The sequence below is a fragment of the Typopeltis vanoorti genome, chromosome 10, assembly GCF_054136105.1.
Source record: "Typopeltis vanoorti isolate ZY-2024b chromosome 10, IOZ_Tvanoo_1.0, whole genome shotgun sequence".
Taxonomy (NCBI): domain Eukaryota; kingdom Metazoa; phylum Arthropoda; class Arachnida; order Uropygi; family Thelyphonidae; genus Typopeltis; species Typopeltis vanoorti.
The window spans coordinates 87,753,271-87,777,131 of NC_143558.1; the positions used below are offsets into that span (position 1 = coordinate 87,753,271).

The 23,861-nt window shown below is 34.4% G+C and overlaps 1 protein-coding gene across 3 annotated transcripts in view; it reads left to right on the plus strand.

Moving 5' to 3' along the window:
- Nucleotides 1-23,861, plus strand: part of Parp1 (Poly-(ADP-ribose) polymerase) — a 583,272-nt gene that overhangs the window by 255,964 nt on the left and 303,447 nt on the right. For all 3 annotated transcript variants that reach the window (XM_090399735.1, XM_090399736.1, XM_090399737.1), the window contains exons 10-11: nt 10,020-10,091; nt 20,790-20,944. In XM_090399735.1, the coding sequence (XP_090255861.1) occupies nt 10,020-10,091; nt 20,790-20,944 (227 nt within the window). The remainder of the gene's footprint in view (nt 1-10,019; nt 10,092-20,789; nt 20,945-23,861) is intronic.

Here is a 23,861-nt window from a genome sequence, read left to right on the forward strand (position 1 = left end):
AGGCCAATGAGTAGCTATACCCATTACTGAATGGGTATAGAAAGATAGCTGACTAAGCACAGAATTCAAACTGCTGCTATAGAAGATGCTGATCAGGTCATTCTTGATGTATGACTCATCTGCATGGAGCCTTAGAGCAGATTTACATGTTAACAAACTACAGAAATTCAAAAGAAATGTTTACAAATAGTGTTTAATGCACCTTGGTTCGTAAGAAACATACAGCTTCATCAAGTATCCGACATCCCTGAGATCAAAACTTTCCTATGCAAAAGGCTGCAAAATTGTTTGCAAATGCAGCTATCCATCTTAACTCACTGATTTGCCAAGCAGTAAAGTACAACGAACATGATCCTGCAAAACGGAAATGTCCCAAAACCATAATGAACAGTTAAGTTTTTTAAAACCCAAAATGGGCAAGCCAAAGGCTCAATAATACTCCTAGCCCTTTATGGTCTACCACCTAGTGATAGTCTAAAACAAATATCTCAGGACAACATCTGAAAAACCATACCAAACAAGTAGCGTTTTTTTTTTTTTTCCTTTAAAGGAAAGAGAGAGAGAAAAACTTGCTGGTAATCAGTAGCCCATAATTGGCGAGTCAAGTGCTCAATAATATTATTCCTTAATCCAGAAATTTCATTTCAAATCTGACAAAGGGATAAAGGACCATAGGCCCAATCTATCCATTTTGAAGATACATTTTTGTATCCTCCTGGATCTAGCTCCTGCTGATGAGACCTCATTAAAGGTTGAAACTTGTTTGGGTAGTGACCCTTTCTATAATATTTTTTATTGGATACTGACACAATTAATAGGAAGTCAGCAGCCTCTGGATATGAGAATATTGCTTGTAAAGATACTTCATATGCATTGCTTTGTTTGCTTACACTTGGGTAAAGGTTTGAAACAAGAATACAATTCCTTGGTAAGCATAATATACTAGTAGAAAAGTTTTTATAAACATATGTAATGATGTATGGTAAAGTCCTCTAAAAAAGCCAACCAACATGTTTATTATATGTGTGCTGCTATACGTGCAAAATAAGTCTGAGTAGCCACTGTAATTATTCTTTTTGTTTGATTTTGTTTTTAGAAAAATTTTGATATAAACTTCTGTAATGACTTTATAAAATATGCTCTTGGAGCCATGCATGCATTGTGCTTACATAATGCCTGTATATTATAAAATACAAAAGAAAATATTTTAAATTCTAATAGCTTTTATCCATCTGGATAATACTGAACAAATGAGGATAGGCTTGAATTTAGCCAACTAAATTATATTCTGTATTAGCTTAAATCAACATAGACAGATTGTACAAACCTGATGACATGTTATGCCAACTGGGTGCATCACTTGGTTTTCATCTGGGATCCAGGGCAAATGGTGAAAATGCAGCTACTGGAAAAAACTCACTCATTGTTAGCACAATTGAAAACAGGCACCATCAACATAAGAAGTTTGATAGGGGTGTGTGAGAGGAGTGAAACTGGTAGAAGAATTAAAGAAATACCATGTCAACTTAATTGGTGTTATAGAAAGATAGATGATAAAAAGAAGTGACATTCTTTTAAGTAACTGCTACAAGATGTTACATTCAGGAAATTGTAGTCATGGAAAGGAAGGAGTAGCTTTAATATTAGTATGCAAAAGTTGACATGGAGATAATCTTGAATGGCACAGTTTCAAGTAGAGGAATATATGCGAACATTAAAATGGAGAATTGGGTGGTGCATCGTATTTGTGCATGTGGTCTGACAGAACACTCTAGTAAGCAAGAAGTTAAAGAATTTTTCAAGTCATTAGAGAAGGCAACTGACAAAAAGGAATAGCTAGGTCTGGTTGGAACTCTAAACAGCAAAGTAGGAAATGAATATCACATGTATAGAAATGTTGCAGTTAGTACTGGATTTCTGTTTGGGATATCAACTGATCATTACTAGTACTATGCTCCATCATAAAGATGTGCACAAATTCATGTTAAGAGGTGGTATCACAATAAGAAAATTCTCTCTGTTCTTGTTAATAGTTGATATCTTCACACTGGATCCTCTTGTATCCAGTATCCAGGAATCTGAGGAGGTCAAAAATTAATATACTGGGAGGAGAAAAAAAAAAAAAAATATATATATATATATATTTACAAATATTTATTGTTAGTCCTTACTGTTTTGTCTATTATTACTAGTTTGTATATGTTTACACCTGAAGAAATCCTGTTCATTTAGGATGAAAATCGTGTTGTCAATTAAAATAAATGGTATCATCTTATTCTGGTGTTCTGCCTTATAAAATCTTAGTCCTATGTGTGTCTACAGAAGTTTTAAAAATAATGAAAGAGGATCAGCTTTCAAAGGTGAACTGTAGACTTATATATTTTATTATATGACATCTTCAAGGAGTCCAAGAACTCGTTGTGGAAGGACACTCTACTCTATTGGGGTGGGGGGGGGGGGCAGCTTGACTTTGTAAAAGGTAGTAATTACTCCCTCAGTAATTTATTTATATTTTATAATATGGTGACAGCAGAATTTGATAAATGAAATGCCTACACCATAATACTGCTGGACTTTGCAAAGGCATTTGACAAAATACTGCATAGAAGACTATTACATAAGTTGGAGCGAATGGAATGGATATGAGGCAGTTGACATGGATGGGGGGGGGTGATAGATATTGGAGGGAATCAAGGCAAATGAGAGTGACTAGTGGATTGCTCCAGAGCTGTGTATTAGGACCGCTACTCTCATTTGCCTTGATTCCCTCCAATATCTATCAGCCCCCCCACCATCCATGTCAACTGCCTCATATCCATTCCATTCGCTCCAACTTATATAATAATCTTCTATGCAGTATTTTGTCAAATGCCTTTGCAAAGTCCAGCAGTATTATGGTGTAGGCATTTCATTTATCCAATTCTGCTGTCACCATATTATAAAATATAAATAAATTACTGAGGGAGTAATTTATTTATAAATTATAATATAAATCCCTAGTAATTACCCCCCATTAATGTAGCAGAGGTAATCTTCTGCTACATTAATGATATAGCAGAAGATTTGAAGGTTTGTTACTTATACGAGTAGCCAAAAGGTGTCATACCTTATTACATGTTTGGATAATTATAGTCATCTGTGATGATTACTCATTTAACACCCATCATATTTATTTGGTAATGCATTTCATTTTCACTAGCAACTTATCCACTAGGTCTGTAACATCACCCCACTGTGTATTAGATCTAGTTAGACTGCCTCGCAAATGGCTTCAAACTCACTGCCTCATGAAAAATTGTCACTGTTATTGTAGCCATAGCTTTCTATCCTAACTGCACTCAAATCATCAACTCTCCATCTTGTCTGTCCTTCCCAAGCCTACAGCCTGAGGCTCCAATATGTTAACTATGGCAACAAATTCTACTTGTTTCAGATGCTTCTTGCCTTTGTGTACATACTTAAGTTACCTGTATTATTATTTTTAAAAAATTTTTTTAAAATTTTTTTGTTTACTTCTTTAATCTGCGTGGCCCAGTTAGCGACTTGCAGATTTCTACATTTATCTCATTCCTTGTTTACAATGTCATCCTTGCACTTGCTTAATAAGTCTGGACTGGATGAACACACACAGTCATTTTTGACTCATAATTATTTCTAATATAATGTATGTTTCACTTATAACACAGTTTTATAATGTAGTCACTCTTTCACACAAATTCTCACCATTCTTACCATCATAATTTAGTTTCTGACTCACTTCCTAGATCTCATACCAATTAATAATTTTTCCAAACGCCTAATACCAGACAAATTCCATCATATGCCATTGCTCTTATATCCAATTCATTCATTCATCCCTCAGACTCGTTCTGCACATCCAAATACTCACAACTAATCTTTCTACCCAGTCTATACATCAAATCGTTTGCCATTATAGCCCTTTTTCTTGATTCATTTCTATTGTATGTGAGTAATATGCTGACTATTTTCACTTTCTTACTTTTTACTCTCATTCTTCTATCTGTCCTTTTATATCCTCTCTTATACTGTGTTTTTCACCAGACAAAAATATTTGTTCCTACCAAAACTGTCTCGTTTTTTACTTTCCTGTTTTTAGCACCAGGAAAACGTGAAATCATCAGTTGCATGCTTGATGATTGAATCTCTATACCATATAATATCCTTCTTTTTATAATCCTACTAATTTTATCTACCTGATTATCTTTATGTGAAATCATACCTGATTCAATGTTTTTTTTTTGTTTCTTCTTTTGCCTCTTATCTTTCTTGTCCTTCCCCTCTCTAATCACATTTCAACTTTTTCCGATTCTTTCGTCATTGTTCTAATCATTAGACTAATGATGAGATTAGAGATTAGGTTCCACTGATTTGCTTTAGCCTAAATATTTCTGAAGTTAATTTATACTTTATATTCTCATTAGTTTTCGAAATGACATAATTCCATTCACTGGGCAAGTCACCTTGTTGACAATATAATTCAATTCCTTTTTCTATTATTCTTGTGAAGTTTTGGCACCAATTTAAGGTTCTACTTTAATATTAATGCTTTTTCAACAAAACAGAAAATATATCAAATATTATAAATACACAAAAATTAGTAATAATATTACTATAAAAACTAATTATTCTAAGAAAATGAAAAAAAAAAAAAACAGATAATAATAAAAACAATCTCTGTTTGATGAAAAGAAGGATTATTATTATAATCCTTCTTTTCATCAAACAGAGACCACAAATTCTATAGTATTCCTTTTGCACAAGCTCCGTATCATTGGTTATCAATGCCCTCCTCCTCAGTTCACCGCTATCATAGTGTGGTAGGAGACTTACAATCTTCACCTTCTCTTTCTTCAGATTTGTCTCTTCTAACAACTCCTTACATCCTCCCTCATAGAATACTTGTTTCTCAAATCATTTGTACCAACAAAAACATTCATTTTCTTCAACTTACCTTTTTGCATCCAGATGGTGTGGCTCATATCGTGAATTTTTGCACCTGCGAAACACAATTATGCCATACTTTTATTAATACTCCATTATCATTGAGTTTTCATACATCATTTTCTCCTTAACTTGTTTTTCTTGTTTGCTCGATCGGTCATTATTATTCCTTGGGATCACCTGCCTTCTTTCTTTTTTTAGCCCTGTTTAACTCTTGCTGCTGCTGAAGTTTTTCAATTTCATGCTTTGCCCTATGAAGCATAACATTTAATATTCATTTCGTTCTCCTCTATTTCCATGGCTGCACATTCGACATTAATAACATAATTTTCCATCTTATCGTTGGTATTTGTTGCATTCTCATCGCTTAACAGACACTTTTAAAAACACTTAATACATACTCTCCCTCCAGTTTCAATTTCCTTCCACATATTCTTTAATTTTCCTGTTGAATACATTTCACAAATTAACATAGCATACTTTGGCAGTGCTATGTTAGAAACGGGAATGCTAACCAAGAGAGAGGTGAGTGGCTTGGTCGAGGGTGAGAAAATCGAGCAGAATATGAATTCAAATATAAAAGAAAGAAGTGTAATAGGTCATCATGAAGTTTTTGATTCTGGTGTTGATTGGGAAGATGAATGTTGAGCAAGATTAGGTGGCTTGTAGAGAGAGAGAGAGAGAGAGAGAGATTCACTGAAAGAATTTGAATGTATCAAGAACGAGTTGAAAAGTGTGAGAAAAGAGATTAGGCTATTGGAAACAACAAATGTAAAGCAAATCAGAGTAGAAATGAAAGAGAGTTATGTGAATTATAGAAGTGGAGAAAATAGAAGAACCAGGGAGAGAAAGAGAGAATGAGAGAAAGGCACATTCAGGAACCAGGAATTGGAGAAATTACAGGTCAGCAGTTAAGTGGGGGAACAAAGAAAGTGTTAGAAAAGAGAGTGAGGGATGCATATGAGCAAGGAAGTAATGATAGATAATGTGACTGGCAGTTAAGTGAGGTGAAAGGGTGGATGAGATGATTGCGATGGTAGTCATGAATGATTAGAGAGGCAATGTGAATTGGGTGGAAATTGCTTGAAGTTGTATGAAAGAAGAGAGAGGGAAGATAGTGAGTGTGTTTGCCCAGATATGATAATGCAGAGAAGAGCATCAATAATGAATAGTATAATAGCCAAAATGTGTTGAGAGAGAGTCTTGGATTATGTGGATGCTTGGAGGACATTTGAGGACAGAAAGGACTGTATTCAAGAGATGGCTTGCATTTGAATGAGGAAAGTCATCTGGAGAGAATGTTGTCCAAACCAGTCAGTGTGTCAGTGCAGGGAAACTAGAATTATCAGGGTGGATGGTAGGAGGGGTGGCTTGTGGGAATAGTCACTTGGGCGAAGGGGAAGACATCATGTAATGCTGAATCCAGTGGAGTATGGAGGGGATAATGAGAGGTATGGAAACAGTGATAATTTCTTGATTCTTTATACTAATTCCAGTAGATCTGGAATAAAAGAAATGAATTGGCGGCTCTGATGGCATCAGTCTGTCCAAAGATTATTGAGATCTCTGAGACATGGTTGACAGATGACGATATACTGACAGGAGTAAAGGTAGCAGGGTATAGCATTTTTCAGAAGGATAGGAACGGCAAACACGGTGGTGCAGTACTGCTTGTGATATGAGATGAGTTATATCCTTTCACAGTTAAGGATTTAGAGTTAAATGGCACTAATGATTTTGAAAGCATATGGTGTGAGGTAGAGGCGAGCAGGACAGGATATTTAGTGAGATGTTACTATAAGCCATGGAGCATAGATGATGAAGAGCAGGAATTGTTTTGGCTGTTGGGGTTTCCAAGTGCAAAAAGAATGGTTGTTAAGGGAGATTTGACTACAATTGGGAAGATGAAACTGCATGTATTAGTAAGGGAATGGAATTCTGGAGGGACAAATATCTTAGACAACATGTAGTAGAAAGAACATGAGGTTCGATTTTTAGATTTGGTCATAGCATCGTGAGATCTGATTATAACTGAGATGGCACGTCTGGTTGGAGAGCGACCATGTGGTTTTGACTTGGAAGATGAATAGATATGCAAGAGTATCAAAGAGAAAAGAATGTATGTGGAATTATAAAGCAAGTGATTATAATAGTCTTCGATATCAGCTTGAGCTAGTTCCATGGATGGAGGAATTGGAAGGGCGAGATATCATCAGTGCTTCGGCACTTGTGAAGGAATATTTATGAGCAGCAATAGCAAGTTGTACACTGCAAGTGAAGAAGAGAAAGCAACTTGGTATAAAGAGGATGACAAACAATATCAAATGGGAACTGCAGGTAAAAGGTTATGGAAGAGTTATAAGGAGAGGAGTGAATAGCAAATGCATGAAGAATATAAGACTCAGGTCAGGAGTGTGACAAGTCTGATAAGGAAGGCAAAACTGAAATATGAGAAGAGATTGACCCTGAGATCTAAAGAAAATTCTAAGGAATTCTTTTGTTTTTTGCCAGTAGGAAGAGAAATGATTATGGAAGAATCCTGTTGTACAATAAAAATAAAAATGGGAATAGAGTGATTGATGCAAAGAACATAGTGGAGTTGTTCAATTAACACCTTGATTGGTGTATTTCATCCTGGAGAAGGTTTTAATAAAAGAGGGTTAGGGCAGTTTCAAGGTTTAGCAGTGCAAGAAGAGAGTGGTTTAAATACTGAGTGTTTTGGATGTCAGTGAGGCTGTGGGACTGGATGGGATTTTTGTCATAGGTTTTGAGAGAATGTGCTAAAGAATTGACAGCTCTGTTAACCTGGATTTGCAATGAAAGTTTGCCCATGGGAAAGGTGCCTGAGGGGAAGGAGGGGAAGGTGGTGCCATTGCATATGTTGGTAGCAGACTGGAAGCGTCAAACTATAGACCAGTTTGTATTTCTTCAGTAGTTGTTAAGATTTTTTAGAAATTACTGAGGGATCATTGGCCAGATGAGGATAATGTTGTCTGTGAGAGTCGGCATGGATTTGTTGTGGGGTGCTCCTGTTTTAGTAACATGATTGCCTTTTATAATAAAATGACAGGGTTGGTTGTTTGGATTTTACAAAAGCATTTGACAGGGTACCACATGATAAGCTGATATTTAAGTTGCAACACATGGGTTTAGACGTTAGGTTAGTGAACTGGATTTGGAAGTCGCTATCTGATTTGTTGTGTATGAGAGAGCAGTATCAAGGAGGCAGAAGGTTATAATTGGGGTCCCACAGGGCTCGTTACTGGGATTTGTATTTTTTTAACCTTTATATTAATGACATTGTCAATGGATTTTGGGGGATATTCAGTTGTTTGCAAATGATGTGAAGCTGCAAAGGGTTATTAGTGATAGTGCAGATGTGGTAGCCCTGCAAAAAGATTTGAAGAAACTGGATAGATGGGCGAATGATTGGGGATGTCAGATTAATTTAGCTAAAAGTAAAGTCTTCAAGTTTAAGATATATCGACGGAAGGCTTTATACTCTGTTGGAGGCAGTGTGGGAGGCAAGGGATCTCGGAATAATGATTGATAGAAACTTGAAATTCAGGCAATATATTACAAAGGTAATGAAGGTAACCCAGAGGATTGCTGCAGTACTGAGAAGGATGCTGACCTGCAGAGATAAAAGAGTTCTCATTTCATTGTATAATATAAAGCCCTGAGCAAATCACACCTGGATTATTGTGTTCAGATTTGGTCCCCAGGATTTGAAGGGGGTAAGTTAACTGTTGAAAGAGAGTGCAGAAGCAGATAATTAAGATAATATCTGAACTGCACAATGTTAGTTATGAGAATAGGCTGAGGGAATGTAGACTGCAAAGTTTGGTAGAAAGAAGGAGAGGTGAGTGATATGTTTGATATTTTTAAACTTTTGAGAGGTAGTTACAGGCTTGACACTGGGGAGTACTTTTGTTTATTGGAACAGGGGGGAAGGAGTGAGGACAAGGGCCATCCCTCAGAGTTGCATAAGGAACTTGTGAACAACAGGGTAAGGAATAGTTTGGGTCTCCCATGATTAGTCTTGTGACTCCATGGAGGCCTGACTCATAATAATAATGATAATATATATATTTTTTTTTAAAGAACCATTTGTGAAATGTCCTGAAATAAAAGTTCTGGTAACCACCTAAGGTAGCGAAACTTGTGACAAATTATATAAAAGAAATTGTCAGCTTTTTCATTGTGCTGTTAATATTAATTATATTTAATTAATACTGATTATTAAGATATTGTTAAGTTTCATGAACTATTAATGATGGTTAATATTTTTTTTTCCTCATAGGGATTGTTGACAGATTTCTGCAGAAAAAAAAATTGTGTTATAATCATTTCTTGCATGTTTTTGTTTGTAGTATCTTATAGTATCTAACAAACAATAGTATATCTTATAGTATCTAAATTATAGTATACTATCACTTATAGTATCTAGCAAACAAAATGTGAGTAAAATTGAGTTAAAACATCACTAAAATCAGTTTATCACAGCTGATTGATCCGTATTGGCATTGTTGATATCATTATTGTGTTTGCTACCTATGTTCCAATATCTGTTCCTTTTTTTATGTAATTTATTTTATTATTTGAAGCATGTACATCATTTGGAGTACCAATAATATATATAATGCAATGTACATTGCAATGCACTGTATAAATTTTATGATACAGTAGTTATGATCTTAAGGAGAGAATACTTGTGTTGTATTGTACCTGAGAAAGTTACTTAATATATTAATAAGGAGTATCAGCAGTCATAGTAAGTTAAAACAGTCAACCATATTTCTTTAAAGAGGAAGTGGAACACTTTATCATCACAGATTAGACTGTCTGGCCACTTTATGTTACCTGCTATCTAGCAATCCAGCCTGCCTAATTATTGCTAAGGTCAAATAATCAGTGGATTACTGTATATCTTTTCTTGCATTTTAAAATAGTCTGAGTTTTTCAATTTAACAGCAATATACATGTCTTTATCTATTTATCTGTATAAAGTCGAATTTTTTTGGAATATGTAATTCAGTATAAAAAATTACTTACAGCAAGTCTTATAAGTGTGTTAAGATGACCAGGCCCTTTCCATCAAAAACAGATACATCATCACCACCTAAAGGGTATGTTATTTGTGTTTTATCTATGTAATTTAAATTTTGTAAAGCTACTTCGCTCTCTGTTTCATGTGTTAAAGAATTATTAACTTAGTGTGTAATTTTTCCATGAATATATATATATATATATATATTTTTTTTTTTTCTATTAATTCATAAAAATTTTCTTCTAGCAGAAGTGTAAAGAGTGTTGCATGCGAATTTTTTTTCTTTATCTCATTATTTTTGCTTACTTTGTGTATTTTCATCATTTCTGCAAGGGGAGCTCAGGCTGTAACTTAATTAGAATTATAGCTTTATTGGAATTATCTCAAATAAAGACTTAGTATACTTGATATAATGCCCCATTGACACCATATAATTGTAGCATATTGAATAGCTTCTCTCTTGCCTCCTTGTCATATGCCTTTTCCAGATCTTCAAAACTTGAATACAGATCTTTCTTATATTCCCCATTATTTCTCAACTATTTGTTGTAAAGTGAAGATCTGCTCCTGACAGCTTCTATTCAGCCTGAATCCAGCTTGTTCTTCACCAAGCTTTTCTTCCACAATCCTTCTCAACTGTTTCTCAAGTATACTTGCATAAATCTTACCAGGAACACTCAGTAAGGATATACTTCTGTAATTCTCACATTCAGTTTTATTTCCCTTTTTATATATGGGTACTATGAGAGCTCTACTCCAATCATCAGGAATTCGTCCCTCTGTCCAGGCTTTCTGTACTCTGCAGTACAGCCACTGTAGGACTTTTATACCTCCATACTTTAGCATTTCTGGTCAAATATCATCTACTCCTGCTGCCTTTCCACATTTCAAGCCTTTGATTGCTTTTTCTACTTCAAGTATTATTATTATGATTATTATTATGGGCAACTCCAAGGAGTCCTTAGACTCATTGAGGGAGGCACTAAACATCATGTCCAGAACAACTATTCAGCATCCACACAGTATCTTTCATACTTTGCCTTGAACTCACTCTCAGTCATGGCACCTACAACAGACATTGGCAGCTTATACCACTCATTCACCATTCTCCAAGCAAAAAACCTAATTCTAACACCCTTAATCTTGTAAAAACCCTGCAGTAATTTGAATGTCTCAATCACACCGCCTCTCTTCCACCTATCAACCAATTTCTGCAACCCACAGATCTTCAACCTGTTCTCATAGGGTTCATTCCATAGACCAGCTATCATCTTGGTCACTCGCGTCTGGAATCCTCTCTACCGCTTTCCTATAAAGAAGAAATCCTTAACCCCCATCTTGACTACTGTACCCAGGTCTGGGCACAGTAGTCAAGATGGGGGTCTTATCAAGGCTCGATAAAGAGGAACAATAACTTGCTTGTCTCTGCTTGTCAAAGTATTCTTCAGTAACTAAGTGATCTGATGAGCTGATTTAGCCACTTTTGCAATGTGCCCCCTAAACTTCAACTCCCTGTCGTCGTCAATCTCCTGGAGTACAATCCCACCAATGTGGTATACTGCTGCTATTCTTTTCACTCCAAAATGCATACCCTTACATTTGCTACATTAAACTGGCATCTGTTCTCCTTAGCCCAGTCTTCCAATCTATCCAAATCATCGTGCAAAATTTTGACATCATGTAGATTCACTATTGCTCTACCCAACTTTGCATCAGCAGCAAACAAATGAACAGTTCCTCACAGATCCTTTCCTATGTCGTTAATGAACAAATTAAACAGCAATGGTCCTGTTTATCAACAAATTAAACGGCAGTGGTCCAAGAACTGTGGCACACCATTAGTCACAGGCTTTCTTTTGGACTCTACTCCTGAATAAACTACTCTCTGATATCTCTCCACCAACCACCATCCTATCCTCACCAACCCTATATCCATCCCCATATGCTGCAGTTTACTGATTAGAATTCCATGTGGTATCCTGTCCAGTCAGTTTATTTCCCTTTTTATATATATGGGTACTATGAAAGCTCTACTCAAACCATCAGGAATTCGTCCTTTCGTCCAGACCTTCTGAACTAGGCGGTGCAGCCACTGTCCTGTCTGTATTGATGTTGAGTGTTGTTTTTTACTACTTTGCTATCACTGCTTGTTTCATTTAGCAATTTTTCGAAGTAATTACTCTATACTTCAAGGATATCTTTTTCTCCAGTTTTCATGTCACCTTTATCATCTCTAATTCCTTTTACAACACACTTTCCCCCATTTCCAAGCTTCATCAACAACCTTTAGAATATCTTGCCACTGTCTTGATATTTATTTTCTATGTTCTTATTTTCAAAGTCTTCCCATGACTTTTGTTTCACTAGTTTTACACAGTGTTTAGCTTTCTTACATTTGTCTCTGTAATCTCTATGAGCACAAGCTGACTTATTTGCCATGAACTTTTGCTATGCTTTCTTCTTTTCCTTCACTACCTCTTTAACTTCCTGTGTCCACTCCACCATGGAGTTCTGATTTTTCTATCCTTCCAGACAACTTCATCACATGCCTCTCTGAAAAAATCAATGTTTTCTTCAGATTTGCCACTGAATCTCCAAGGTTTGCTTCCTATTCTCAAACTCTTTCATTTTTTCTTTAATAATATTTGTGAAATATTTTAGTCTACAGTTCACATCTGAGAGCTGCTCAACTTTTATTCTCTTTAGAACTTTCTTACATGTTTTTCTTTTCAAAATGAAATTCAATTTTATTCTGCTCAAGACTAAATAGTGATCACTTCCAATTTCAAATCCTCTGTACACTCTGGTGTCCTGCACCAGAGTGTGCAGACTTTTCTTATTCTTTGCCTCTTCTCTCCATGTGAATTTGTGCACATTTTTATGTTGGAACATGGTGTTAGTAATAACCAGTCCATGTCGTGAGCAGAAATCCAACAGGTATTTGTCATTATTATTAGCTTTGCTGTTTTCTTCAAATTTTCCCGAAATATTTTTGTATGTCTGACAATCATTTCCTACTTTGCTATTTAGATCCCCAACAAGGACCAACTTTTCCTTTTTCATTGTGTCGGTTGCTTTCTCTAAAGCCTCAAAAAATTCCTCCAACTGTACCTTAGTAGAACATTCTGTGGTACCATTGGCACAAATAAGTCTCATTGTCCAGTTGTGAGATTGAATCACATACATATACCAGCATTACAAGGTTACTTCAAAGACACATTAAAATTTTTTTTTTGCTTGGTAATATACTGTGTTTTGGATAAACTACGAAAGTTTGATGTATGGTGTACAAAAGTAATTTTAACAGGCAAAAGAAAACATAATATTTGTTGAAAAAATAAATATACATGTCTCTGCATTCTTGCAATATCATTGCCATTGCTGATATGTTTTGTGATTGAGTCATAGCAACTTTTACCATTGCAGTTGAGAGCCAAGGATGGATAATATTCGTATAAGTTTTGCAGTATGTTCTATTACCTTCTTTTTTTCTCATAACATTCTGTTAAAATGATTTTCTTTTCTTCCTTTCCAGTAATAGGCCTAGTGGCCTCTTATCACATCACTCCACTTGAGAACTGCCTGCCATTCAAGAAGATTAGCCTTGTATTTTGTGTTGAATACTATGGTTACTCCTTCTTTTCCTTGATTATCATTGCCTGAATATAACATTTTGTATTTATTGTTCAGAAAGATCTCACCAGGTTTTGTCTTTTTTTGTTTCAGTCATCCCTATTATGTCAATATGGTACTTATCTAATTCCTCAGCTAGCTCCATTTCTTTGCCATTCAGGTTTCTTATGTTGATATTACCGATCTTTAACTCTGGTGATGTTGAGTTGGGGGTGTTGTTTCAGATTTGTTCCAGTAGCTGACTTTTCGCTGTTTGCTTGGTTTCCTGGCAAAAACAATGGGGGGCCTTGTTTAACCTGGCAATGCCCCAGCCAGCATGAAATTCTGTCATGTTGTTCCATCATTTTGTATTTTGATTATAGGGAAATGATATTTTGGTAAAAGAAATTAGTATGTTTGAATAATTAAGGCAATGCATATGCTACTTGAATATTCAAGAAATATTCCATCCCGTCGACTTACACAGTCATCTGTTTTTACAACAAGAAATTATAATTTAAAAACATTATAATTCCATTATAATTTACTCATTTCATTTTTTCTCTGCATGCTTTCTGCATGAGCAGATATTGGTGCTATTAGTTTTTAAAGAAAGAAATCTGTTAATTACAACTTTGGATTTAGAGTACTGTGAATTGCAACCCTTGTTCCCTCTCTACCTTCCTATCATAGGATTTCCATTGCCACTAATGTAATTCAAGTCACTGTTCTTCTGTAAATATCCCTGCCTTACTTGTTAGGAACAGCATCTGGGTTTTGAAATTCACACATTTCACATAATAGAATGGTATTTAACATATTAATTGCTCATACTAATTTTTTTTTTCCCTTCTTCACAGGCCACTACACTGAATCGTCATATTATGTTATTCTAGTGATATTATTTCACTTAACCACCCTGTGAAAACAATTTTTTGGTTTGGTTCAGACGTTTATTCAATGTGATGCATGCATTTCACGTGGCCTTCTGAGCAAAGTAAGACTCTGCCAACATTAAGAACACCACATGGCTATGTGAGACATGCTTGTTTCACATGTAACCTGTCTACCAAGTTTGGATTTCTTAGTGTATTTGTTTACTGAGTTGTTGTGACTTTGTTTTGTTTGTTTTATTGCTAGCTAAGTGATATAGTGAAACAAAAACAGGTGCTTCTTTTCATTAGGTAAGTCTGATGTAAAAATTTAATGTTTTGAGAACATTATTATTATTTTTATACATTATTATTATTTTAGTAATATGGGCGACTACGAGAGACAGCAGCAAAGCTGAAAAAAACTTTTGGACGACTTGATCTCTGAAGAAGAAGACCATCTTTTCAAGCTGTCATCTGATGATGCAGAGTAGAAGCCAAGGGGGGTAGGTGGCTCCTCATCTTCATATAATGAAAGACCACTCTTGAAAAAGAAAAAAACACTGCAGGTGTTCCTGTTTTTCCATCATGTTCCTCATCCATAGATGTGCCTACCGAAAACTATTCTACAGGCAACCACATCACAAAGCTATTGAGAATGTTGTAAGTAATTTCTACATAAATGATTCCTCAGAAAAAAAAATGAAGATGAATTACCTTCTCTGGCATGGGGCGAAGTAACAGGAAGTTATTTGAAAGAATTTCCAGTCAAAGCTAAAAATTCAGGAATATTTGCTGAACTTTTTGAAAATATGTTTTGAAAAGTCCCCATCGATTTTTATAGATTGTTCTTAGATGATCATTTGTTAGAACTCATGATCAACGAAACTAATTGTTATGATTCTCAGAAAATAAATGCAAAATGTTTGCCCAGTGCAAGAACAAGAAATGAAGACTTTCATTGGATTGCAGCTTTGGATGGGTCTTTTCCGTTTGCCTCACCTGTCTGACTATTGGTCAAAAAAAAGAATATATTCAAATAAAATTAGTAATGTCATATCATGCCTTGAAATCATTTCGAGCTGCTGCTATCAAACTGACATTTTTCGAATAATGAAAATGCAGGTGTTTACAATAGACTGTATCATGCCACTAATTGAATCTTTGAAAGCTAATTTCAAACGTTATTTCACACCCAGAGAATGAGTATATATAGACGAGACATTGGTCCCTTTTCGAGGCAGGATAACATTCCGGCGATACATAAAAAACAAATGACATAAATTCTGAGTCAAACTATTCAAATTACTTATCGAAGGTGGCCATACCTATGACTTCCGAATTTATTGCAGGAAAGAGAAAAATGCAAAAAATGTCAGTGAAAATGTCCCAACTACTGTTGTTATGAAATTATGCGACCCACTGCTGGATTGTGCCAGAACAGTTTGCGTAGACAATTATTACACAAGTGTAGATCTCACCCATAAGTTACTTGAAAGAAAAACACACCTCCTTGAGGAAAAACAACCCCAGAGAAGTAATTCAAAAAAAAAAAAAAAAAAAAACTAAGAAAAGGTGAATGTATCGTGATGTCCTAACTCTTTCTACAAAGTATGTTGGCCAGATGATGATGATGATGGTCAGCTCCGGTAGAAATTCTGAAGTAAATAAGCCTGATGTCATCGTAGATTATAACAAATCTAAGGCTTTCATAGATTTATCTGACCAGATGAAATCTTACTCAACAAGTTTGAGAAAAGGTATCAAATGTTACCGAAAAATTGCCGTTGAGATGCTTCTAGAGTTGACTATTGTAAACTCTTATTTACTCTATAAAGGTGTGACTGGTAGAAACATATCAATAACTGCTTTTAGAGAGCAAGTTGTTGAATCTTTGTTAGGTTTGTCTAAAAATAATCAAGAACGTCAATCCCAGAAGGTGAATAAACATATGTTGGTAGATATCGGTACATTCAGCAGGTGAAGATAAGTTGTTTGCTATAACAAAACATCAATAGAAAGTGGCAGAAATGTTGCAGCTAAGAAAGCATCGACTTCTCAGTGGACCAGTGCAAAAAATATTACTGGTGTGACATGCTTTTACGAAGCCCATGATTGCACCCTTTAGCAATTAGCTTTTTTTTTTTCATTTATTCACTAAAAATAATAAAAATAACGTTTGATTAATTGTCTTCAAACTGAAATCAAAATAGCTTTCGTTTGTTGCCTTTTTGAAATAAATACTTCAATTTATCTCCTTTGTTTTATTGAAACACTTGCAAAAAAAAAAAATAAAAAAAAAATACAGCTAACCTTCATATAATGCAGTTGTTAGGTTCCATAGAAATGCTGCGTTCTATAAATCATGTTATGCGAGACTCAGATCACATAGAAAAAGTAGGATTATGTTTTTAAATCGTTTTTTTTTTTAATTATATAAACAACAATGACATCCAACAAAAATATTTTTTTATTTAATTCAGGTAATTCATGTTAGTTATGAAAATATATAAATTATGAAACATCATCATCATCATCAAATTCCTGCCATGTACTCTCAAAGGGGTGTACAGGATATGACAGTACTACATGAAAAATTTACATCATTACTAACTTCCTATCTACAATTTTCCTCCAAATCAGTCTGTTACTTGTCAAAACTCCAACATTATCAGATCTTATATTTCTATCATCTAAGGCACTTTGTACCATATCAATCCACCTATATCTTGGTCTTCCTCTGGGTCGTTTTCCTGCCAACCTGGCAGAGAACACTTGTTTTGCTAATCTTTCCTCTCCCAGGTGGTGCTTAAGGGTTAAAGCTGTATAACTGAGAGGAGACCTTCACATAGCCTTTACAGGAATGCGGAGAACCGACCAGGGCTTCTGACCTAATGTCCAATCCTCACCTTCTCGTGGTGCACCCTGTTGGGTATCTACTTTGATACTGAACGAACGAGGATGGGCTGGCAATTTGGGATTTAGCCGACTAAATTGTATTCTTATTGGTTAAACTAAAATAAAAAATGATTATGAAACATAGATAGTATAAAATTATAAAAATTACTAATTGTGCATAAACTTCATTGCACATAATGCATAAATGTTTTAGGCAAAATAAAATAAAGTACATATATTAATCTTTCATAGTACGAGGATTTGAGGATCGTTAATAAACATTGGTTTTTGTCATGTAATCACATGATGCGTTACTATGAAACAGTAGAGTAATTCTATCTTAAAAACTTTGAATCCAGGAGCTGATCTTTCATTTTTCGAATTATAGGTGCGTTTTTGCATTTTTTTCCAATGTAACCCGGATTCATTCCATTGAACACCTGGTCTGCATCATAAATGTTTATAAACTGTGAGGGCTTTTTGTTTAATAAGATTTTCATCCAAAGGAATTTTCTTTCGAGTGCAATCTTCTATCCAAATCATTAGAGATTTCTCCATTTTTCCCATTAGAATATCACGTACACAAGCAACGTGCTTTGCACTTACCATTGACCCAGCAATAAACACAGATTTTGTGTTCATTTTGTTTGTTCAAATTGTTGATTCGTTTAAATTCAAAGTCCTTGCAACAGCTCCTGGTTTTTCTCCATTTTTCAACCGATCTAAGATTTTAATTTTTTCTTCGAAAGAAATAAATTTTCTTTTCAATGTTGGTTTTTCCCTTTCTTTGCAGTTTGTGGCCATTACTATAAAAATATTTTTATTTTATATAAAAAAGCATTACATATTAATTATGTATGTAACTCTCCAGAAAATAAAGTGCTCAGCTTGAGATTAACACACTTATGATTTTTAATGTGCTTTCCTGGCAGAAAATGATAGACAATTATCAACAATAAATACTTTATACGGTTAACAATTGACGTGCATGCATGCTGAAGGGTATTCCCCCTTATATAAATTCGCTGCTTATAACTACATGTGCGATATGGGCAGACGCAAATTTAAAGAAGTTAAAATTTGATTTTTAAGTTGCAAGGTGAAAAATATATGAAAAGATAATGGGTTATTACAGTGTGTAGACCATGTTTTTATTAAAACCACGTTGTATAACTACCGCATTGAATAAGGGTTACTACAATTTGTAGACTGTGTTATATCGAAACCGTGTTGTATAAGTATCGCATTATATGAGGGTTACCTGTATATACATATATTTTATTATTTTGATACACGAAAAATTTCAAGTACATTGCTGGGATAAACGCTGTTTCTAGTGCACCAGACCATGCAATGAAATAGCTGCTGTGAGACACAGCTGTTTCACTGCAGAATAATGACAGGTTAACCTATTAAACAGATACGTATCACTTGGCTAGCAGAAATTGTATGTATGAGGCACACTTGTTGCATATGGCAGCGAACATGTTAAGTACTGAATGATAAGGAGGGGGAAGTGAATTATTTTTTGCTGATAATGTTAAACTTAAAAAGAATAAACACTGCTAATTCCATTGACGCCTCTCCTTACAGTGAAGACTTCTTCGTTTTTACTTAATATTCTCTGCAGTACTTTGATCAAAACTTTTTAATTTTATCAGTTGAAAGATTAATTCAAAAGATTATACACATTAATATACTAAAATAAATATTGATTTTATACAATAAATTATAAAACTACTGTAATATAATACTGAATAAACAAAACTAAGACATTAGAGATATACATTTGAATACAATAATAATAGTAAAGCAGTTCTTCTTTTAGCAGCAATTTTCTCAGTTATTGTCTCTTATTTAACCATGAAAAATTTATATCTCTTAATGCAAGCATTTGAAAACTTGAGAAATAAAATTAATTGCTTATGCTTGAACTATTATTATTTTTTTAATTACGTGACACCTCCAGGAAGTCCAAAGACTCATCGAGGTAGGGCACCTACTCTACAACTCTGTCTCCACCAACTACAATGAACCACAACTACATTAAAGCCATCTACCCCCCCCCCCCCCTCCCGACACACCCACACCACCACCACCACCAGTAGTATTTTCACAGCCAATCACATACATCCATGCCCACGGCAGGATTTGAACCTGCAACCTTTTTGGCTAGAGAGTGGATACTCGAACTACTCAGCCAACTAATTTGTGTTGCTAAATAAAAGTTACCTTGGAAGATTCCTTTCATGTTCATATTAATTGTTCTGGCTAATGAAAAAAAAGAATTGTTTACATAAATTAGTTATCAAACACAAAATACATTGCAGATTTTCTATTGGGTTTGGTTTAAAACCATTGGTTTAATATATAAAGCATAAAGCATTTTCATGAGATAGTGGTAAGAAACAAGAATTTCATTAATATAGCACAAACATGTCAAAAACTCATTCTTATAATTTTTTTTTCAATATTATAATTTAAACATTCCCTTTCATATGCAAAGAAAAATGCAAAATGTGTATTATGATTTTTCCTCTATTAGCATAACAAAGGAAAAATCATATTGCAAATTTTAAAAAAATTGAAAAAACCACATATTTCTTCAGAATAATGTTGATTAGATGCTTACTTCTTGTGAAATTGTTCAGAACTTTCTTACTGCTGCTATTACACAAACACAAGTTGATTGAATGTTAGTTATTAGTCCATCGACAACAGAGTATATTTACTAACTGGCTTGTATTTTTATATTTTGTAGCATAATCAAATAGCCATCATTCCAAAATTCATTTCACAGTAGAAAAAGAATCTAATAACTGTTTGCTTTTTCTTGGTACATTAGTTATTGCCTTTCAGCTGGTTTACTATCTTTTCCTATTTATAGAAAGCAACACACACACACACACATGCACATATACCTATATAAACAATCGCATCATCATCCAAGCCCAACAGTATTGTATTCTAAAAACAGACACATAGCTAAGACTATTTGTTCTGATGATGCAGCTCTCACCATTGAATTTAACTTTGTCATACTTTTTTTGGCCAATCACTACAGACTCGTACAAAATAGATTGTAATACATTTGCTATGTTATACATTAAAGGAAGGACCCTTCCCTTAATGTATAACATAGCTGAGAGAGAGAAACTTCTTATTGCACTTCCTACAGAATGAAGAGCAATAAGAAGTTTGTAATAGTCTAATAAAATGCTCTTTCTAATATAGAAATAAATAGTTTGGTTAAATAATTGGAAACTGTTTCATTGGCACAGAAACCATTTAACCTCATCTTTCTTCCTTTTTTGAATTTTTATATTTTTTAACAAGTTATTATTTTGAGATAAATACTCCATGATATTTTATTTTAATTTATTTTTGTATTTTAGTAACTCTGATAAAAGCCCACTAAAAAATATGAAGGTGGCATTTGTTGGACAGCTGAAAATATCTAAAGCTGATATAACAAAACATATAGAAAATTATGGAGGAAAATTAACATCAAAGATTGATGATAGTATTCTCTGTATCATCAGCAGTGAAGGTGAGTTGCTTAAAAAAAAAAAAAGCTATGAAATAAATTACACTTTTTTTGCTATTAATGCAAATACACTTTTTTTTCCTCCTGTATATCTGTGTCCTTTCTCAAGTTGCCTTTAATTCATTCATAGTTAGCCTGATGATAGCAAACTATTGCTGTTCATATTATATCACCTTATGACATAATGTTGTCTCCAAACATGATCCAAACCTAATCAGATATTATTTTTAGCCTAACCTTTACCTAACTATGGAGACTGTACTATGTAAGATATAGTACAGTACATTCTCAGAACTTATTTCTCTATGCTTTCCTTCATGATTACATGGTTATCAGCATTCATTATAAAAATTATGGACACAACTACCTTGTTAAAGTAAAACTTCAGTTTAATATAAATAATATTATAAATAATAATATAAATAAATTTTATTTATATTATTTATATTATATAAATAAAATACTCCAGATGATGACCTTAATATAAAGGTCATAATGTCGAATGATTATTTTGGTTTAGATTAAACTGAAGTTCTTTCTCTATTCTTGTCACTAGTTCTCTTTGAGAAAGGGTACACTCAATGGACAAAACATTAGAGATACCTACCTAATAATATGTTGGTCCTCCTCTAGCGTGAATAAATGCCTGCAACCTGTACTCTCTGAGGTATTGACTCCACTAGATGCCAGAGGGTTGCTGGAGGTAATTCCAGCCATGCCTGCTGCAGCATTGTCCACAACTGCACCTTAGATGTTGGTCCTGGATACATGGATCTGATGTCTCACTCTACAGCATCCCAGAGAAATTCGATGGGATTTAAATTCGGAGATCTTGGGGACCACTGGATGGTCCAAAACTTAGATAAGGGTTCCTCGAGCCATGCCAAGGTAGTTGTGGCCTGGTGTGTGTGGCACACTGTCCTGCTGAAACAGACTATCTGCTGCAGGATGTGCGAAGGCCATAAAAGTGTGTACGTGATCAGCCAACACAGCATTTAAGGACCTCTCCAGACACACTAAGGGACCTAATGTGTCACATGAACAACTTTCCTGATCTTAGTATTGCAGATTATGACTGAATTAGGGAAACTGTTAATGTTGAAAGCAAAGAAAAACAGTTAATAGTTTACAGATATTTTTGTTTTTGCTTAATTGGCAATTCATATGGGATAACAATTAGCTGATTCAGTTGTGTTTCTCTTTTGGTTTCCAAGGCATCTCCACAACCCTGATAAGATTCTGCACGCATTCATGCACACACAAGAAGGCAAGCAGCAGAGTGAATACCATATAATAGTCTTTTATGAGCACAGTAGGTTGATTTTAAATGCTTATCTTAACACTTTTTTATAGTTGTGCCTCCAGGTAGCTTTTGTTCTGTGATGTATTTCAACAACAGTTTCTTAGTTTTAAATCTAAATCATATAATAGTAAAGTTTTATCCAATGAATCTGATTGATCAATACAAGAGCATTGGATTCTGTAAACGTTTAAATGATCTGGGTTTTAAGAGTATCTTTTGTGAGCAGGTAAGAATAGTCACCTCTTAATTTTTGCCTCTGCAGGCAGTTTGGATGTTATTTTTTTTATATTATAATAACAATATTGTTATTTTTGGATGTTCATTTTATTATTATTATATTTTATTTTATTTTTCATTTTTTCTAAAAACTTATACTACTTTTTCTAAGGTGGCCCAGATAACGAGAAGGCAGTTGCTTTTTCAGAACCCAAATCAGTGATATAGGAAGGGCTAGATAGTAGTGTGGCTTCATTTTCTAGGAAGGAGTAGCTTGGAAACCATACTATTGAGATGGATAGTAGTAGTAGAGATGATGGTGTGAACGTGTTCTATTGGATAGAATAGAGGGCATCATAGGAGAAAAAAAGACTGGTGTGGTGGGTTTGCTATTCAGTTATTGGATGTAGCAGCTGCTTATGTTATTAGAGACTTAGCACATAGACCTCTTATAGCAGCTGCTTATGTTATTAGAGACTTAGCACATAGAATAAGAATGACGAATGCCAGTTTATTTGAATAATGCAAATGGGAAATACCCATAAGTAAGACATAAGGCAGAAATAATTTGTTTGTGATATAACTGTGTACATTGTGAGAGAGGGAGTTAGTGATTATATGATCTCTCTCTCTTGTATAGCATCAGTAAGTTTTACGGAGGTTTGTGGTGGACTTATGATTTGTTCAGAGTTAGTGTAGAAAAAAAACGGGGGGGGGGGTCAAGAAAAAAAACTCGTGCAGGGAAAGGGTAGAGGTATGTCTTTCTAAGAAGATTGTCTGTTTATGTTCATTGTCTAAGCAACAAATATAAGATATTATATTCAAGCAGTAGTGATCAGGGAAAACGAGGAGTAGCTATAGTATTCAGCATTGTAGATAATCAAATCACAAAAATCAAATCAAATTGAAAATGAGGATAATCTTGAGTAGCAGGCAGTGACACGTAGAATGATGTGGGCAAATATCATAATGGGGAATTGGACAATGAGAATTATTTGTGTCTATAGTCCCACAGAAGGTTCTACTAAAGAAATGGAATTTTTCGAGACATTAAAAAGGCAGCTGATAAAAAAGAAAAAGTTGGTATAAGTTGATGTTCTAAATTAGTACTCTGGATTTCTGTTCAGAACATGGATTAATCATTACTAACACGTATTCCAACATAAAAATCTGCACAAATTCACATGGAGACAAGACCCAAGAAATAAGAACAGGCTCATTAAATTTTTTTATTGTAGAATAGTGATATCTTCATGCTAATTCAGGACAAGAGTATACAGAGGATTTGAAATAAGAAGGGATCAATATTTAGTTTTAAGTAGGATAAAATTGAATATCATACTGAAAAGAAAATTAAGTAAGAAAAATTTAAAAAAAAAAATTAAACCAGCTTTCACAAGT